The sequence below is a fragment of the Brassica napus genome, chromosome C4 (assembly GCF_020379485.1).
Source record: "Brassica napus cultivar Da-Ae chromosome C4, Da-Ae, whole genome shotgun sequence".
Lineage (NCBI taxonomy): Eukaryota > Viridiplantae > Streptophyta > Magnoliopsida > Brassicales > Brassicaceae > Brassica > Brassica napus.
Genome location: NC_063447.1, coordinates 6,342,404 through 6,361,681, shown reverse-complemented (window position 1 = coordinate 6,361,681; position 19,278 = coordinate 6,342,404). Strand labels below are relative to the sequence as shown.

The following is a 19,278-nucleotide window of genomic DNA, read 5'->3' as shown; positions in this document are numbered from 1 at the left end:
TTTGAACACCGAATTACTAAGACATCCATACTTAAGATTCATTCAATGAAGTTGTTTTTAGGTTGAAAATTCTCACTAAAGATGTTCTTGAAAATAAGACGTAGACAAATATATTCATAAAGATCGATCCATATTAGGTGGGTAGACTGTAGACTACATTGGAAAGGATCCCTGGTAGGTGTGTAGAGTGTAGTATATCCATCTGAACTCCATATATTTGGCAAACATTCATATTGCAAACTAGAGTATTTTTCAGTAAACATAGTAAACTGAAGTTGAGTAATATTGTGTCGGTCACTCGAGTCCTAAAACCGACAAGAAGACGTGCTGCTTTTTCATACATCTATAACGTTCCCTGCACCATGACTTCGGTCCATGCACACGCACAAGAACGACAGCACTTGTTTTCTTATTGCCCTTGGAACCATCCCAAGTTGGACCAACAAAGTAATTTTAAAAAATTCAAGACAACGACTTCTTTACTGAGCCCCCAATGAGTACGATTTCATAACAGCTTCTTGAAACGTTATATTCATCACGCTCCCAAGTTCACATCTCTGAGCTTACGTAACATCAAATCATTACAAAAAGATATCTTGTCTCCAATCAAATTAAGCAAAAATCACACAGCAAAAATCACACACCTCTTAGGATATACTACTAGAATGAACGAGAATGAAACCTTTTTGAAGAAGATGTTTCGCTTTCTTCTCCAAACTCAAAAGTCAAAACATTAATCTATACAAATTAAGAAAAGAAGATGAACAATATCTTCAAAACATACAATCAATATCCTTGAAGATTGTCTTCTGAATAGTTCTTCTGTCGCTTGATTGCTTGAACGCTACAGTGGGAGCAATTCTGCAACTCCTCCTCTGATGTTCAAGCACGAGCTCACCAGCTAACCAATCCAGCTTCTCGAAATTGCATTCTTCACTGATTTTTTTACCACCAAACATAACCGATTCCACGTTCTTCTGCTTCAACATCTCTTCCGCTACTCCCACAAGCATATTCACATTGCTTGCACTAGCGTCCGTGTCTATGTTTGGTCTGCACGGACCAAAGCTTGATCCATCCGCCTATTAAAATCACACGAATAATGAATCTAGTATTAATTTACTAAGGAATTTAGTTAATTTTTAAACAAATTTGAATGCTTATATTTATGTAAATTATATTTTTAAATTTATGGACTATAAACTAATGTTTAACGTGACTATACTCATGAACGGCTCTGGTTACTAGGCATAGACTTTTGGATGACATGAATTACAATAACCACATAAGCTTTTACCTGAATACGGACATAGTTACTCCTCCTACACTGACCAAACGCCATGGAAACCGCCTGATCCACAGTATCAGCCGCACCATCTGCAGAAATTCTGACCGCGGGTCGAGCCCATTGCTTAGCCTTCCACTTCATAACGTTATCACATTCATACTTGACATCCACCAACTGTCCAGTACCAAGAGACAGCACAAGTAAATCCTCAACGCCTCTAACGAAAGGAAACTCTTCCTTGTTATGCAACACGTGAGTGATCGCAGCAGCAGTCGGATTACTCATCGCTAATCCACCATCAACCGCAACGCACCGCGTTTTACCATCCACCGATCTCATCTCCACGGGCTCGAACACTCCCGGCTCGGCCCACGTGGCTCTACAAACCTCCCACAGCTTGAAATCGTAGCCGTCCGTTTCCAACGCGTCGGCGCGCGAGAAAAGGAACGGCGCGGAGCTCGTGAGGTCGTAACAAGGAATCAGAACCGGTTTAAGCGTGTCCTTGAGCGTCATCTCAGCGAATGACTCCTTCATCGATTTCTCCAGCTTCTTCGAACCCGACCCGGTTTGCATAACCCGGTTTAGTATCCTCCCGGTCCCGGACGCTGGTTTATAAAATCTTTTACCGTTCTTCGCTAAAAACCTCCACGTGTCATCCGCGTTAAAGATTGGACGGTCACCATCGCTCGAAGCGAAAAGCATCGCCGTGAAAACTCCGCCGATGCCTGAACCGGAAGCGACGTCGAAGTAGTCGGCGATTCGAGCGTTCGGGTCACCCGACTTCGATTTCAACGCTTGCTCCAGATAAGCCAAAGCCTTCCCGGGTATGATCCCTCTCATCCCGCCGCCGTCGATGCTCAAAACGCATACTTTCCCTCTCTGGTTCTTGACTGACCCCGGAACGACGCCGTTTAGAGGTTCAGCAACCGTTGGTGACGTTTCTTGCTCGGGGCTCGGGTCATCGTACCCGAAAAGGAACTTGCTTTCGAGGATGGAGAAAATCTCGTAGCTGAGTTTATCCGTGTCAATGCTAGGCTCCTGCATATCCGCCGCCGTCACCGCCGTCGTGACTCCGCCGCTGCTCTGTTTTATTAAATGATGCTTAACGGTGGCCGACGGTGATTTTCCGATGGAGTCAACTGGTTTGATTTGTACTCTTTGCATCGTGGTAAAAACAGAGTATATTTAATAATAATCTATTACACACACACACTCTAGGCAGTATCGATAAGACAGCCCTAAAGACAAATCTAATCTGTCATAAGAACACGAGAAACAGAGAGCATGAACAGTCTCCGTAGTAACAGTTCTTACAGAAGGGAGATGACAGAGTAAAGTAAAGAGCAATGCTTTTGTTTTTCTTCTTGTCTCTGTCTCTCTCTCTTTATGGGAGAATGATTCTATCTAAATACGCCTTGAGAAGACAAAAAAGAGTCAATAAATCACGGAGGAAGAAGCTAGCAAGAACACATAACCTGCAAAGGATCTATTTTAAAAGTGTATATCTCTCACTACGCGTGACCTTTATTAACAAAGAAATGAGCCATAAATAATAAAGCACGAGAACTGCAGTTGCATACGTACGTACGTACGTATAATTTTTTAAAGTTTCTGTGACAAATTTTTTTTTTTTGGTCAACTGTTTCTGTGACAATTATTTAAATGTATTATTATGTTTTATGTACCTGCCAAATATTCCAAAGAATTGAGAATTTGATGTGTGTATTTTTGCTGAAAAGTCATTCTATAATCATGTAATATGGTGGGGATAAGGACGATAAGGTGGCGGTGGTTGTTACATATGAATACAACGACCGATAATACAAATATTTTCTTCGTACCATGTATATCATATTATCATCTATATGATTGATTAAGACGATTTATTTCTATATTTATGTACTTAAATATAATTAAAAGACCAATAATGTGCATGTAATCAACTCTCTCATACTTACACGAACAGGGGAAAATTCACAGAGGAAAATTTTCAGTAAGACTTGACCAATAATGTACGGGAAACGTTATATGCGTCGGACTAAGATGATTGCTACATTGATCAAAGCCAATGATGTCAACGGTTACATATGTGCTCACAGTCAGGGGTGGATCCAGAAACATGTTTTGTTGGGGGCACAATATTAAAAAATGACAAAAACCATGCTGAACCGGAGACACATTTTTTTCCATTCACTAAATCTAAGAACATTTAATCAAATTGTATTAAACTACATAAGAATAATATTGATTTTACATTCAAATGCGTAACATATTCATTAAATGTGCAGTAGGTACTAGGTAGGGTATCCCAAAGCTACAGACAACAACAAAGTTTCCAAAGCTAAAGACAATAATAGCCAAAGAGTAATTGCCGATGTATAGTACTTGATAAGTTGCCTAGAAATCTTCTTGTTAGTGGATCATGTGGTATGATTTGGTCATATCTCAAATTAGATTGGCCACTCTGTTTTTAAGCTATCTTGACAGTGACAATTAATTAAGGTCAATCACGAGCTCTAGTAACTGTGATCTCAGTCACTTGACAATCAAGGAAAACCATGTACATTATGGATATCAATCCCTTTGATTGTGTAATTGCATTTACTCTATATTTCTTATAGTATCTAATTGTAATTTCATAGTTTAGGTAAGCAGGTTTGTGCATCCAGGCATGCATTTTTTTGGCTAGATGAACACAAACCTTCAATGTTAAATTTAATTCAAAGAAACAAAAGATATTTTTTACAAACTAGTAACTTTTTGAAAGTAAATAAAAAGATCTAATTCTTTCTAATGCTTCTCAACAATTTCTCAATACTATGATCTCTCTATCTGGTTTCAAACCAATACTCCATTCCACCCGCATACTCCTTATCACCTGTTTTCCGAATCACAGTGAACATATTTCTCATATTTTTGTTGAGCCTTTTTATCAAAACTGCAGCAGGAGAAGGATACTCCCAATGTCTTCTCTTGTTCCTTTCTATCCACAAACCTTCATTTTTTCTTTTCTTTTCTTTTTTTTTTCAGTCCAAAAACAACAAAAGCTTAACCATAGGAATCTGATACCATGAAAAAAATTGGCTTGATTTCTTTGTCTCTTTGAATTCTACAACTTCTTCTTGTCCATATTATTTCAACTTTCAGTACGTAGATATGATCTTAATATTCAAACCTACTCTAAGGGATCAACTTTTGTTCTGACTCCAAATAATATGAATAAGCTTCAAGATATCAACGAAGTCCTTGCCAACGTCTATGGTCCTAATTAACTAACATTTAAGAAAGCCAAAAGAGAAATAAAATGGCCTTCTTTCTCTAAAATCTGATCCTATGTTATAACTTATAACACATATAAATCACTTTATTAATATCCAGAACTTGGTTCCATATCTACCCAAAAAGAAAAGAAGAAAAAAAAACACAATTTTCTGCCATCGATCACTCGAAAAGAATATGAAGCACAATGATAATAATAAAAAAAGTTTAGTGGTGTAATAGGACTCTTGTCGCAACAAGAATCTAGCGAAGAATTGATTCACATGAACTGATTATTGTTCACTAACGTAACAATAATATATATATATATATATATATTAATAATTAAGGGTACAATGATTTAATGTAGATTTCATTATCAGTTATCTACTTATCTACTAATGTATGTTCTTACGTTAGTGAACTATATAAACAATTCATAATCAAGTGGATTGTATTGTTAAGAAAGTAAACAACAATGGTAGTGTATCCCTATAGTTATATGGTAGAGCATGCGACATTTTCTTATCAACCCACATTTTTATTTACGAATAATTGTTAATAGGATTAGAAAAAGTGAGCATTGATTGAAACAAAGTTGGTGAGATTGGGCACCGACGGGGTGGGAGAGGTCGACGTCACTGTTGGTCCCCGTAATCTCCGCTCTTTCTTTTGTTCTTACACAAATCCGAACTGTTGATGTTAAGAAAGCTTTTTGAGTCTTTTGATTGTTTTATTCCGCATTTGTCGCTGCTCTCGTGACTACACTTTTGACTTCTTTGCAACAAATTTTACTCTCTTCTTTTTGTCCTTTTTACCATAATTTAAGAAGTGTGTAATTAGCTATCCCGTGATACTTGATCCGTTTCATGTTTGATATGTAGCAATTACATGACAAATACTAAAGACTGAATGCCATCTCTCACTTCATGTTATTGGCCTTCTTGACTTCTTCTAACAAGACTCAAAGAGTCAAGTTGGGGTATTATGATTCCGACCAGAATCGACAGCTTTGAAACCAAAAGGACGAAGAAGTAACATAATGGACACTGGAGTGATAAAAATTAATCTGACGAGCATAAAAGGGCCAAAAGGTATAGTACTACTACTAGTAATCCTTGTTTTATCCATAATAGTAATACAACTATGTTTTCATTTTCTTGATAGAAACCTTTTAACTTTCTTTTTGGGCTTCCATGTTATAGGGCTCCAGTGAGTCAGTGTGTGACAAGAAACCTACGAAACTACCCATACACTCATCAATTATGTGATTACAGTTATGTTACATCTTCTATGCTTTTCTGTAATCAACTCCACTAAATCTAGACCCAAGGAGAACAAGAAAACCCAATTGAGTTATACAAAATTTACTATTGAGATATTTAGATAGAGATAGTCATATGGATTCCTCAGCTTTTCATATGAAGATGCGCACTGTCTTTGCTAACCTCCCCTTTAGCATTCGCCAATTTTACACTTATCTTTCTCCAGAAATAGGGAAGACCAAGAAAAAATCTTTCTTGCCTAGCAAAACTGGCAAGAAGTGTCAAATTTGTTTGGGTGGCATCTCATCTCTGTCTTCTGGCATCCATAATAATATTGATGAGGATGTTACCATCATCTATTACTCCAGCATAGTAGAGCTCCACAAGAAGTTTTAGGGTAATGCGTTTTTTTCATTGCCTTTGAGTTTCTGTCTGCATAGTAATTTGTCGGCAGATATTCCAAGAAGGAAGACTTTCAAGAGCCCTTGTGTTAGACTAGGAGAAAACTCTTTATACATTTGATGAAGTAGTGAAGTATATTTTTACCAAAAAAAAGTAGTGAAGTATATTTGTCAAAAATCATTGATATCAGCTAAAGTAGAAGGCCTTGAAAAACAGAGAGCATAAGGTAAAAAGAAAAGGTGTCAAATACTGAATAGGAAAAACATATACAAAAGAACAAGACAGGAAACAAACAGAGAGGGCAAACCTGAGCAGCTGCTTGTATATCTGAGCTTTTGAGCTTGGCAACTGCTTCACTAACAAATTTGCTAAGGTTAACACCTCCCAGATCATCCATGAGTCCTTCACACTTCTCCTCATTGATCAGTTCAATTTCTTGATAACTGTTGTATTGCGCTTGATACTAGAATCCAGAGTCTTAGGAGCATCTTTAGTGGTGAGAATTGTAAAAGTTTTTCATTAGAAAAAAGAAAATAATAATTGAATTATAAAGTATGTAAAAAACGTTTAATCCATCGAGTATATGACGACTGTAATGTAGTCTCTTCCCTCCCTGAGAAAGTACCTTCTTAACGAAACATTTTTGGTCTCTTTCTTCCATCTGTGCACTCTTTCTCTTCACTTATCTTATTTTATTGATTTTTATTAACTGAGAATCAACACGAGAGCTTCCTGCTGCGGATGTCCTAAAATACAGTGTATCTGCAATGCAACATGGAGGACTCTCTCTCAGACTACAGGTTCCAAACTAAATTCATCCAAAACCGTTCGCTGCCAACACTACCGACATAAAGACATAACACGTTTTATTCGATGGTCGTAGAAGAACTCATCTTTTAGATGATCAAGAAAGACAGTGACGTAAAGACATTGACATGTTTTAAGTCACGAGTCAATAATAAATTAAATAAAAATGAAAACTTTATTTCTAACGAGCCAATAATAAATTAAATAAAAGTGAAAACTTTACATTTTTTTCCTCCGATCATCAAAGCCTCTCTCTTCCCTTCTTGACCTTGGACGATGCACCCCCACAAACAATCAATTCATTCATCTTCTTCTTCTTCTCTTCCTCATGGCGGTTGCTCACCGTCTCTTCAGGCCGTTTACGCCGGCTGCAAAGAATAATCTTTCTTCTTTCTTAATCAGGTCTCTGTCTTCTTCTTCTTCCACCCATGGGCCATCGCTGGACCCTGAGATCGATCTCAAGGAAGCTGCGGCGGAGCTGGAAAAGTCGTCCTCTCCTTCTTCGTCTCCTTCTCCGTCCAAAGGAAGAAACTTTCACTGGGTGTTTCTCGGATGTCCCGGTGTTGGTAAAGGCACCTACGCCTCTCGTCTCTCCACCCTCCTCGGCGTTCCTCATATCGCTACCGGTGATCTCGTACGCGAAGAGCTTTCCTCCTCTGGTCTCCTCTCCTCTCAGGTCAGCCTAGAACTCAAATTTAAGATCTTTCTTATTTGTTTATGCAATATGTGTCTGAATAATCTTAGAAACATAATCTTGTTTGTTGTGTCTGAATTGGTGTTAGCTAAAGGAGCTTGTTAACCATGGCAAATTGGTTCCTGATGAATTCATTATAAGCTTGTTATCAAAGCGTCTCGAAGCTGGCAAGGAGAAGGGCGAATCTGGTTACATTCTTGATGGGTTTCCAAGAACCGTGACACAAGCGGTGAGCAGTTCAGTTTAGACTATCTTGCAGAGAAGCCTTTTGACATCTGTGTGTCTTGTAGGAAATACTGGAGGGAGTAATTAATGTTGATCTGGTGATCAACCTGAAGCTAAAGGAAGAGGCGTTACTTGCAAAATGTCTGGGGAGAAGGATTTGCAGCGAGTGTGGTGCAAACTATAACGTTGCATGCATTGATATCAAAGGTGATGATGGAATGTATATGCCTCCGCTTCTTCCTCCACCTAAGTGTGAATCAAAGCTTATAACCCGAGCTGATGACACTGCAGAAGTTGTCAAGGAAAGACTCAGAGTCTACAACAAAATGGTATATGTTCTTCTTTCAAACTTTCATATAGAAGTTTGCAGTTTTGTTACATGTTTGTGCTCTTGTCCACAGACTCAACCAGTGGAGGAGTTCTACAGGAAGCGTGGGAAGCTGTTGGAGTTTGAATTACCAGGTGGAATCCCACAGTCATGGCCGAAACTACTTAGAGCGTTACACCTGGAGGATGATAAACAGTCTGCAATAGCCTAGTCTCTCTGTTCCTACATTCTTTGCTCGAGCAAGCCTTCTCGTGCATATGCTTTATGATAGTGAATAAAAGAGATACATGTCCCTATTATTGTGACATCACAAACTAATGCATACATTATATAGCAAAGTTTTCTCTGTGGATTCTAGTCCACCATAGATTGTTGACAATGATTTTCTTTTAATCTGAATCAATGCTTATATTTTGCAATGTTCATTGAGAAGCATGAGTTCGGTTCTTGTACAAAAAGGTATTCAAAAGTGTTTGGATGAAACTTACAAGTGTATTGCTTGAGCAAGCTTGCACTCTCTTCTTTCATCAAGAAATCAATCAAACACGGATCCGAAAAACAAAACCATACATGTTGACATGTGGACTAACGTACATGAGCTTAAACGTTGTGGACTCATCAACAAGGCCTTTTAAATATTTTGCTTGATCATCTCTGAGCGCCTTTGGTCCCGAGGGTTGAACCTGAAGCAGCTTGGGAGTTACGACGGCACAGATTCTGCCAGTTCGTGTAATTTTTTCAGACCGAAGGTGGCTATAAGTTCCATCGAGACAAAACATTCTTTAGCCTCTTCTTCTCCATCTTCTTCTTTGAGATCGCATGTGAGTTTAAGCTTCTCTGCTTCGGACTCTGCTTCCTGTGCTTCCTCAAGTAGAAGATTAGCTTCCTCGAGATCACTCAGCTCCAGAGCAGCTGATCTCTCAGCTTTCGCAGTACCACTGTCAATACGCAACCTCTGGAATCTACTCACAGACAATTCCTTTTCTTTCGACAAAATCAACCCCTCTAACTCCTGTAGCCTCTTGATTGTTTCTTCAATCTCCTGCTCTGCTTTCTCGAGCTCAGAGTTCGCTTGTCCTGTTTCGATCTGTATCTTATCCTTTTCCAGACTTAAGGACTTGACTTCTGCTGCTATTCTTCCCGCTTCTTTGAAATTTCTCGTTGAGGCAGCCACTTTCTTCTCTGCTTCAAGCTCCGGCATCCTCTTCTCTATGAACATAATTTTATCCATGAATGATGTAATGTTCTGTTGGATGATCGACTTTCTAGAAGATTGCTCCTGTAAACAAAGAGATATGACCCTACGTGATTCAATACCATATTGTATTACAGTCATTAAGCATTTGTTTCAGAGTAAAATTTCCAATAATATTCACTTTATGGATAAGTAGTTATAAATGTATAACATGAATAGAGGTGGAACAAGATTCACATATCATGTTTCAGAAAAGAAGGAAGAAGATGAATACCTTTAGTGACTCTCGTGTACTGGAAACCTCCTCCTGTAGCCTCTGGACTTCCTCAGAGAGCTTCTCTTCGATACTTCCAAGCTTTGCTCTCTCTTCTCTAGTCTTTGACACATATGACATCAGAGTTTTTCTCAGTTTAATAACTTCCTCATATTCATTTGCTTCATCTGCCGAAACACTGACAAGTTCACGGAGTTTAGCCCCTCTCTCCTTCTCAGATGCCACAAACTTATCCACGTCTTTCTTTTTCCTTGACAAATCCTCAGTTTCCGTATCAACCTGGGAGAGACCCGCTTGCAAATCGCTAAACATTTTATCCATGCTTGTTTGCAACTCTTTGTAGCCAGAGACCACACTATTAATTCTCTCCTCAACTGCCTTTATCTGGGAATCGTTCTCGTCAATCTCCTTCTCCTTTGCCTTCACCAGAGCAAGCAGCTCCTCAAGTTCTTCAGATAAATGTTCTTTCTTCTTACGCAGCATCTCTTTTTCTTTCATCTCTTGCTCAACAGATCCCTCAAGAGTATCATTTAATGACAATCGAACGTTATCAACTATGACAGACTCTATATCTAGTTCAACTTTTCTGAACTCTACATCTTCACAACGTGAATTCCATTTCCCAGTTTCCTCTAAACAAAATGCATCTGCCTTTTCCAGAATCGACTCAGCTTCATTCTCAGCATCCTATAGAGATAACAATCACAGTAAAAACCTTATGAATCTCTACTACTAGCAGAAGTACATAGATGCAACTGGACATGGGCACATTTATCTGGAACCAAAGAATTGAAGGTTCGGGTTTGGATCAAAATACCTAAAAAAACTAAATTACCCGAATACTTTTTTTATCCGAAATATTTAAAATTATCCAAATTTTTATCTGAAAACCCAAAAAAATCTGATATTTAATCTGAAAAACCTGAATTTTTGGACTTTTTACCCGAATTAATTGGAACCAAACCGAACCAAATGGGATCGGAAATTACTTCGGATATTAGCAGTTTCCAACTTTGTTAACCAAACCGAACCGAAAACCAAAATAACCAATTCGAATTTTCTAAATATCCAAACCGATCCTAAACCTCTAGAACCGAAGAACTGAACCCGAAACGAGAAGGGAATGCCCCCGAGTTGCAACAACAATGAACATACCGTGCAAAATCCGCGAAGCAGAGAGGCAGATTCTTCTTCAGCTGCGATCTGAGAAAGGAGGACTTCCTCCATCTTGGACTCAATAGCATCACAATCAGATTCCGCTTGACGGAGCAATGCCGCGAGAGAAAGCTTATCTCTTTCAGCACCAGCGAGGCTTTCGCTGATCTTTTCGGCCGCATCGAAATCCTCAGCCTCGATAGCTTCCTCGAGCTGCTTCTCGAGCTCGTCGTGGGCTTTTGAAGCTAATCTGAGATTCTCAGACGCTTGTCTTCTCTTCCTAATGGCGTTCTTGCGAGTGGCGGTAACTGAAGCGGCTAAGGCACGTGCTCGTGTTAGCTTCCCTTCGATCTGAGCCTTGACGGTATCCAAAGGCTGATCAACCACGGAATCTGATGGTTGATTAACGGAATCAGTCACTTGATTGACGGAATCCGTTATTTGATTGACGGAATCTGATTGTTGACTGACGGAATCCGTTACTTGATTGACGGAATCTGATAACTGACCGACGGAATCAGCCGATTGTTGACTGACGGAATCGTCGTCTTCGTCGTCGTTGATCTCGTGCCTCCCGTATCCGATTCTTAACCCGCCGGATCTCTTCTTCCTCCGCGACACCTGCCGCCTCATGGAGGAGGAGGAAGAAGAAGACGGTAACGGAGATGGATGAGTAACTGCCTCAGGTACGTGTTGGACCGGAGTCACTATCGTTAAGTCGGAGAACATATCTTCGTCCAGAGGCTCAGACATCGCCTCTGCCGCCGGAGCCGTGATCACTGTCGCCTCCGCCTCCTTCGAAGGCGGCAAAATTGCGGGTGCGTTGTCGGTGCTATCGGCGAACTGAGACGACGACGGCGTAAAAAGCTCCATCCCCTCGAAAAGCGAATCCATATCGTCTCCACCGTCCATCGCTAGATCCGATCGGATCACCGGTAAATTCAAAGAGTTGGACAGTGAGTGGATCTGTTATTTGCTCAATTGAATCTCACTGTTGTTTTAATTGATTAAATTATTTGATCAGTATTGCATTAATGGGCCTACTTTTAGATTGGGCTTCAACTTTAGTAAGGCTTTTTCATTGACTGAGGGAGGTGAGATATATAGAAAGTTGATTGTATTCCTTAATGTCATTCACCTACAAAGCAAGTAACGTGTACCCTAACTATATGATACATATGTCTTCATGTAGATTACCATGTCCGAAGTAAGAGAGTAGGCTGCATCCCAAATTGATAGCTTTTAGCACCAACATCTGTCTCTGATCTTGTAGTATATTATATAAGAGCTTTTTTTTGTTTTTTTTTCTTACTAAATTATGAAATGGCATTGATTGATGCTCTCAGGCTGTTTCTGTAAATAACTTGGGCAAGTGTAAAACCGCCACACAGATGATAGCACACTAATCATACTTCTTGCAAGCCCGGATAGCAAATGTGGAAATGGGTTGTAGCTTTTGGGTGCTGGCTTGTTTTATGTATCAGCAGTATAATTGGTTTGGTCTCTAGTCATTTATATGAGGAAGATATGGAAAGGACTAATTAATGAATCTGAAGTAGTTCATCTATTGTTTTTTAAATATATTTTTTTTTTGCTTTGACCTGCATTTGGAGAGTCTCTTAGTCATCGCCTGCCTGTACAGGAGCACAAAACTTGAATGCTACTTGAGCAGTAATCTAGAGGGAATGCTTGATCAGCAGGTAGAAAGAAGTGCTGTTTTTTTTGAGAATATGTGGATGGCTTTGCTTATGGAATAGTCTTTGGTTTAAAAAAAACCTAATCATTGGTGTATTATAGATCTTTTTGGTGAATCTTACCATCCAGTACAGTTCAAAAACTTAATCATGGTGCGATAGTCTTTCTTTAAAAACCTTACCAAACAACTTTTGTTCGTTCATAAATGGTGAATTTTATTTAGCCATCCAAGTACAAATCAGAAACTTTGTGAAAAAAACATATCTAAAAAGAGACTAAAAGACAGAACAACATCTATCAAACCTACAACACCTAAAGACAGAAACAAGAGCACGAGGAGAAGCATACGCCTGTACATTTTTATTCTATAGTCTTATTGCACTAAGAAATCGTTATACGAGAAGTCAGTACCAGACAGAAGATCGAAATGCTTGCTTCCAAGAGTGTCTTTAAGTATCGTGATCTGACCTTCCTTGTAAAGTGTCTCCTCTTCCAACCTCTCAACCTCCTTCTTCAACACATCCTTCTCTGACTCCAACTCCATGTTCCTCTTTCTGCACTCGTTCACTTCCTTACACATCTGCTCTCTTTCCTCCATCACTCTTGGTAAGTTAACTTTCATACTAGCAAACTGTTTTGCAGCTTCTTGTAGATTGGTTTCAAGCCTGTTGACATTCTCATCCTTCTTCACCATCTAATGTCAAAATCATCATATATAAGTCATATGAATCTTCATGAGTAACAAAATAAAGTAAAAACTGACTTACCTGAAGCTTGAGGTCTTTTAATTGGTGGGTGTTTACTGAAAGGTTGTCTAAGACGTTTTGGATTTCACGTCTTAGAACTTCGTTACCCCTTACTCCTGTGGCTACTTCTGCATGAAGCTGCTGGATCTCTTGTTCCTTGGAGTACAGTTTCTCTCTTAACAAATTCGTGATTAGACTCTCTGCTCTGAGCTCAGCTCTCAGAAGTTTCTAAAATCAGACAAAAGGTGAAACACTTAGCACATATAAAACATGTAATAAACTTGGGTTAAAATCAATGTTCAAAAAATCTGTAGGCGGTAACTAAGCAAATAAACGAGTAGGCGGATTATCTTTAACGAAATACTAATTTATTTTATATACATTTCATATTAGATATACAAAAAAAAGAAAAATTAGACAAATTTGTGGATTTATACTAATATTATTATTAAATTTTATATATTTAAACTAATTTAGAATCATTTAAACCGATTTGAGTGGTATGAATAGGATTTTAAGAAAATTGTTTCAGGGTCAGACCTGTTTTATATTAAAATGAATATTACTAAGAGATTTTGGACAAACTCACCTCCACAGATTGGTTTCTTGGCTCACTAGGCCTAGCAGGTGACTCTGAGTTTGATGCAATCTCATTGCCTTTCTCAAGTAGTAAGCTGGTGACTGTCTGCAAACTTCTCTTCAAATCTTCAGTTCCTCGCCTTATCCCATGGACATTCATCTCACATTCAATCAAAAACTGCTCACTCATTCCATCACGCATGTCCTGAGATAACTTCTCTTTGATGAACTTCAATAGCTTGTAACACACCTGCATGCTCTCATTCAACATTGACACTCCTTGGTCTTGCAAGAGACACACACGCATCTTCATCTCGTTATCTAGCTTCAAAGTCGTCATAGCTTCACCCTCTTCTTGGTCTTTTACTCGACTCCGCAGACAAGTATTCTCTATACGAAGAGTCTCACCTTCAAGCTTCATCGATTCCAACTCTTTTCTAAGTGAGTACTCAACACCTGCCAATCTTATCTGTTCTGTCTGAAACTTCTCCAACGGTTGCTTCTCGGAGAAACCATCTCTAAGTCCTTGAATAGTCTTCTCCTGCTCTCTGCACGTTCTCACAAGCCTCGTTACAGACTTGTTCAGCTCTTTACACTCCTTGTCTTTCTCTTCAAACATTCTTCTCACACAATCAAGATCCTCTCTCGCTTCACCGTAACTCTCTTGCAACTCGGAGAGGTTTTGCATTAAATACACACTCTCTTGTCTTGTCTGCTCTTCTCTTTCACTCAGCTCGTTAACCTTCTCGTCCATCTCTCTTATCATATCCATCCGCTCGGTTTCCTTCTCGTGAAACGTCGCTACTTCTCTCTGGAGCGAGACGTTGTGCTCGGCGAGCTCTCTCACGCGCTCTCTCAGCCTCTTCTCCTCTGTCTGAAAGCTCTCTAGCTTTGAACTCCACTCTATCGATCTTCTATCAATTTCTTTCTCAAGACCAAACTCTAACTCGCTCTTCTCTTTCTCTAGTCTCTTTATATGCAACTCTGCATCGGTCTTTACACGTTTGATCTCTTCTTTAGCTAAAGCTCTCTCGTCTATCTGTGACCTCAAGAGGCTCAAGACTTCGAACGCTAAGCCTACTCTCTCCTCAAAGTCACACTTCTCCTCGTTTAGTTCTTGAGAAAGCATCTTCACTCTCTTCTCAGCTTCTTTATACTTCTTCTCTAGCTCGGTGTTCTTACCGTGCGAGAACACCTCCTCCTCCACGTGGTCATCCTTGTAATAACCGTTCTTTATGTGTTCAGCCAGTGGGAGGAGATTGGCGAAAACGTCCAAGTCTTGTGACCCGTAGCTCAGGGCCTTTGACTTGCCTTGAGTGTGGGAGAGTCTTTCCATGACGCTTCTTGCGAGGGACCGTGCCGATGCGTCGTTTATATGGTTGTTATCGGAGTGTCGTCTCTCTTTGACAATGTCTGATACTGTTGGTGAATGGATTTGAGATCGAGGAGGAAGCTTCTTTGCTTTGATGGTGCTACCTGAGAGGTTGCTTAGTGAAGAACCGCTCTTTTGCTTATGATGATGATGATGCTCTTCCCCATCTATGAAACGGTCCAAGACTTGGCTTGAGACGTTACTAGAACATGTTGATAATGTTCCAGATGAGTCATGTACTTTGTACTTGTGAGTTTGGTCTGGTTTTTTGCATTGGCTCTCTGGCGTAAAACATCTGAAACTAGAATCAAGTTAATAAATAACAAGTCACCAAAACATTTAATCAGTGTTCTAAAAATCAGTTTAGGCGCGCCTAATCTGATTAGGTACTAAAACATCCGCCTAATCAATAATCTCTTATAAATGGCTTAGCTACCGCCTATCGATTTCTTGTTGAATACTGGACTTAACAAATAATTTCACAAAAGAAGAGTAAGACAAAGCAAAAAAAAGAACATACCGAGATGATTGGTGGTTTCTTTGTCTTGTAGCGGTTGGATCATTTGAGGAAGTTCCATCAAGGAGAAAAGCTGCGGAAGAAAACGAATGACTTCTTCTAAGAGCCTGACCACTCTGAGACTTTATGGCAACACCCTTTGGAGTAGCTTCTGATTCTTTTCCCCGGCGATTTTGTTTATCATTGCCATTACCAGATGACGATTTGAAAAAGAAAAGCTTCTTCATCTCCCAGTATTAAACAAGGCAAGCTGGAATCAAAAACTATATATGTTAATAAAAAGAAGAAGATTAATACTAACAAAAGAGTAAGAAAAAAAATTAAAAGGCAAATGGCACAAACAGGTCATTGAAAGTGATACTGATTTGATTGCTACATGGAAAGGAGTAAAGAGATAGTAATCATGAAACAGAACAGAGCAGAGAAGAGTGTTGCAAAGTGAAACCTACTTAAACTACTTGCTTGCTTTGCTTGCTTCTCGATGAGAATGATTCAACCATCATTTTTTTAGCTTTTGACTGATGAGATAATAGGTTAAAAATAGAACCAGGATCAAGATCAAGATCGAACACAGTCTTTTTTAAATAACGAAATTGTCAGAGAGTTTCTGACAGATCCGTAAACATCGAGTTGCTGTTACAACTCAAAGCTAAAAAGACCAAAACACCCTTACAACAATCCACCTACTAAAATAAAACCCTAGAGAGACGTACCAAAACCGAACATCTTTTCAAGGAATATATCGAACTTTGAGACCAAACGGCGGAGAAAATGAAGAAGATTGAAAACAAAAAATAAACAAAAACTATCGAAAGGAGACAATCCATGAAGTTATGAAGTTATACCATAAGCAGAGTGATTCTTCCGGAGGAACGAGTATCGAGAAGAATCTTCTCAGAAGATGGAGGGAAACTGAATTAAAAAAACGATGAAGAATCCGAAACGGTAATCGAGGTTTTTTCCTGACGGCGTTAGTTTACGTATCGTTAACTAGTACGTATAACAGAGATTCGATTAAGACAGGGTGACGACAAAACAAATGGCTTTCTCCGGAATTAGGGTTATCCTCAAAGGGTACTTGTGGAATTTGCTTTGATAAAGCCTTTCCAGAGGAGCGGCCCGCTTGGCTTTTCTTATCGTGGGCCCAATTGTGTTAGTTGTTTGGTTATCAAGCACTCAATATTATTTTGGGTTTCTGCCTTTTCTCTAGATTAAAATTGATAATTAAATGGAGAAAAAGTGTAATTATAACATTAGTGTATAAAATTATTCTGTGGGCTTACACAGCTGTTTTTGTGAAGAAGACGAGAACTTGTGTGTATTATTAGGTCGACCAACTGGTCTTTATATACATATGGTAATGACGGTCTAAATACTGGATCGACATGAGATCGTACTTATCCTTAACTAGATAATGACTAGCAATACGTAAGTTAAACACCAACTATAATGTAGATAAACACAAGAGTAGATAGGCGCCAGTATAATCCTGCGGATGGGCTTGGCGCGTCTTGCTACACGGGCTGATAAATGGGTCGATCACTAAATGGTTTATAACACTCCCCTTCCAGTGCCTTTGGGTCGGACAGGAGCTGAACCTAGAAAGTAAGTTCACAGCAAGGCTGATGTCTGGTCGTGTGTGGCCAGCTAAATACATCAGAGCTCCTATGGCACTGAGATAAGACACTTCGGGACCAAGGACTTCCTCATTTTTCTTCTTCGGACCAAATGGGTCAGTGTCCGGACCAAGACTTCTCACGACCATGGGGCTAGTCAATGGGTGAAACTGGTCCATATTAAATCTTTTGAGTACTTTTTCTGTATATGCCTTTTGATGCACAAGAATTCCATCTTTCATATACTCAAGTTGTAATCCTAAACAAAACTTTGTTTTTCCAAGATCTTTCATCTCGAATTCTTTCTTGAGATATTCAACAGTTTGGGAAATTTCTCCAGAGGTTTCTAGGATATTTAAATCATCTACATATACTGCAATGATTACAAAACCCTTATTGAACTTCTTTATGAATATGCATGGGCAGATCTGGTCGTTTTTGTATCCTTCTTTCAGGAGATATTCGGACAGTCTATTGTACCACATTCGACCTGATTGCTTTAATCCATAAAGAGACTTGTTCAATCTGATACAATGTTGTTCTCGAGAACTCTCTTTGTTTTTCAATTCAATACCATCTGGAATTTTCATGTATATCTCATTATCCAGTGGACCATATAAGTAGGCAGTTACAACATCCATTAACCGCATATCAAGACCTTCTCTTACAGCCAGACTTATTAGAAATCTTAAGGTCGTAGCATCCACCACAGGGGAATAAGTTTCCTCATAATCTATTCCTGGTCTTTGTGAGAATCCTTGTGCAACAAGTCGTGCTTTATATCTCACAACTTCTCCTTTCTCATTTCTTTTTCTCACAAAAACCCATTTGTATCCCACTGGTTTTATGTTGTGAGGTGTCCGGATGATCTGTCCAAACACTCCTCTCTTTTTCAGTGATTCTAACTCCACATTAATGGCTTCTTTCCATTTCAACCAATCTGGTCGTTGCATACATTCTAGTATAGCTGTGGGTTCTAGATCCTTATTATCCATCAATTCGACTGCTACATTATAAGCAAATATATCATTCATGTCGACATGTTTTCTGTTCTATTTTCTTCCAGACATGACATAATTTATTGAGATCTCATTATTGTCAGGAACTTCATTACCTTGATTCTTAGCGTCCCAAGTATCTTTTGGTGGTACATGAGTTTCCTTTTTCATGTCTAGAGTTTCCACTTTGTCGGATTTCTTTGCACTCTTTCTTTTCCGAACTTCTTTGTCTTTGGAACCTACTGGTCTACCACGTTTCAATTGTGGTTTAGACGTAGTAGCAGCCTGATTATGTCCATCACGGACATCAAGTCTTATTGGTGCATTTGCAGCTGGTATGTATGACTTGGTTACTCTATTTGGGTCAGCAAAGGAATCTGGCAATCTGTTAGCTAGCTCTTGAAGATGTATAATCTTCCGGACTTCTAGATCACAATCTCTAGTCCGAGGATCCTGCCATGTTAAGGATGTTTGATTCCATTTTATATCCTGTACCAGCTTACCATAATCTCCCCCTAATGCTGGATACTGGGATTCATCAAAATGACAATCCGCGAACCTGGCCTTAAACAAATCACCTGTTGTTGGCTCTAGGTACTTAATAATAGAAGGGGAATCGTATCCAACATATACTCTCATCCTCCTCTGAGGTCTCATCTTTGTTCTCTGTGGTGGTGCTATAGGCACTTGGACGGCACATCCAAAAACTCTTAGATGGGATATATCTGGCTCATGACCCGTTAGCGAGTATTTGTGCTCACTAGATGGCCTGATGCGAATTATCTCAGCTGCATGTAGTACTGCATGTCCCCAAGCTGATACTGGGAGTTTGGTATTCATTAAGAGTGGTCGGGCAATCAGCTG

At 39.3% G+C, this 19,278-nt stretch overlaps 4 protein-coding genes across 10 annotated transcripts; 1 reads left to right on the top strand and 3 right to left on the bottom strand.

The window, feature by feature from the left end:
• Window positions 1–628: 628 nt before the first annotated feature.
• LOC111205882 (patatin-like protein 6) lies at window positions 629–2,822 on the bottom strand. The gene is made up of 2 exons (XM_022702240.2): window positions 1,298–2,822; window positions 629–1,082 (listed from the first exon to the last, which is right to left on the bottom strand). Exons 1-2 carry the CDS (start codon window positions 2,450–2,452, stop codon window positions 774–776), a joined length of 1,464 nt encoding a protein of 487 aa, XP_022557961.2. The 5' UTR covers window positions 2,453–2,822; the 3' UTR covers window positions 629–773.
• A 4,417-nt stretch (window positions 2,823–7,239) lies between these two features.
• LOC111205880 (probable adenylate kinase 6, chloroplastic) lies at window positions 7,240–8,692 on the top strand. Its single transcript, XM_022702238.2, has 4 exons — window positions 7,240–7,696; window positions 7,803–7,943; window positions 8,005–8,268; window positions 8,341–8,692. Exons 1-4 carry the CDS (start codon window positions 7,349–7,351, stop codon window positions 8,476–8,478), a joined length of 891 nt encoding a protein of 296 aa, XP_022557959.2. The 5' UTR covers window positions 7,240–7,348; the 3' UTR covers window positions 8,479–8,692.
• Window positions 8,637–11,909, bottom strand: LOC106450992 (protein CROWDED NUCLEI 2). The gene is made up of 3 exons (XM_013892834.3): window positions 10,892–11,909; window positions 9,737–10,423; window positions 8,637–9,546 (listed from the first exon to the last, which is right to left on the bottom strand). The coding sequence occupies exons 1-3, from the start codon at window positions 11,801–11,803 to the stop codon at window positions 8,968–8,970; spliced, it is 2,178 nt and encodes a 725-aa protein (XP_013748288.3). The 5' UTR covers window positions 11,804–11,909; the 3' UTR covers window positions 8,637–8,967.
• Window positions 11,910–12,780: 871 nt separating this feature from the next.
• Window positions 12,781–16,798, bottom strand: LOC106450994 (interaptin). 7 transcript variants are annotated; one of them, XM_048753452.1, is made up of 5 exons: window positions 16,646–16,798; window positions 15,804–16,050; window positions 13,922–15,584; window positions 13,354–13,560; window positions 12,781–13,280 (listed from the first exon to the last, which is right to left on the bottom strand). In XM_048753452.1, exons 2-5 carry the CDS (start codon window positions 16,025–16,027, stop codon window positions 12,960–12,962), a joined length of 2,415 nt encoding a protein of 804 aa, XP_048609409.1. In that variant the 5' UTR covers window positions 16,028–16,050; window positions 16,646–16,798; the 3' UTR covers window positions 12,781–12,959. The 7 variants fall into 7 exon arrangements, with proteins under 7 accessions (XP_048609409.1, XP_048609412.1, XP_048609413.1 ...); XM_048753455.1 differs by lacking the exon at window positions 16,646–16,798 and adding an exon at window positions 16,514–16,639; XM_048753456.1 differs by lacking the exon at window positions 16,646–16,798 and adding an exon at window positions 16,250–16,461 and having other exon boundaries at window positions 15,804–16,063.
• Window positions 16,799–19,278: the final 2,480 nt, after the last annotated feature.

Bases quoted from the DNA above. Each gene is read 5' to 3' on its own strand.
- LOC111205882 (XM_022702240.2), bottom strand. From the start codon at position 2,452: ATGCAAAGAGTACAAATCAAACCAGTTGACTCCATCGGAAAATCACCG. The intron at 1,083-1,297 runs GTAAAAGCTTAT...TGATTTTAATAG, and splicing joins GTAACTATGTCCGTATTCAG to GCGGATGGATCAAGCTTTGG.
- LOC111205880 (XM_022702238.2), top strand. From the start codon at position 7,349: ATGGCGGTTGCTCACCGTCTCTTCAGGCCGTTTACGCCGGCTGCAAAG. The intron at 7,697-7,802 runs GTCAGCCTAGAA...AATTGGTGTTAG, and splicing joins CTGGTCTCCTCTCCTCTCAG to CTAAAGGAGCTTGTTAACCA. The intron at 8,269-8,340 runs GTATATGTTCTT...TCTTGTCCACAG, and splicing joins TCAGAGTCTACAACAAAATG to ACTCAACCAGTGGAGGAGTT.
- LOC106450992 (XM_013892834.3), bottom strand. From the start codon at position 11,803: ATGGACGGTGGAGACGATATGGATTCGCTTTTCGAGGGGATGGAGCTT. The intron at 10,424-10,891 runs GTATGTTCATTG...TTATCTCTATAG, and splicing joins TGCTTCGCGGATTTTGCACG to GATGCTGAGAATGAAGCTGA. The intron at 9,547-9,736 runs GTATTCATCTTC...CTTTGTTTACAG, and splicing joins GTACACGAGAGTCACTAAAG to GAGCAATCTTCTAGAAAGTC.
- LOC106450994 (XM_048753452.1), bottom strand. From the start codon at position 16,027: ATGAAGAAGCTTTTCTTTTTCAAATCGTCATCTGGTAATGGCAATGAT. The intron at 15,585-15,803 runs GTATGTTCTTTT...ACTTGATTCTAG, and splicing joins AGAAACCACCAATCATCTCG to TTTCAGATGTTTTACGCCAG. The intron at 13,561-13,921 runs GTGAGTTTGTCC...GTCTGATTTTAG, and splicing joins CAAGAAACCAATCTGTGGAG to AAACTTCTGAGAGCTGAGCT.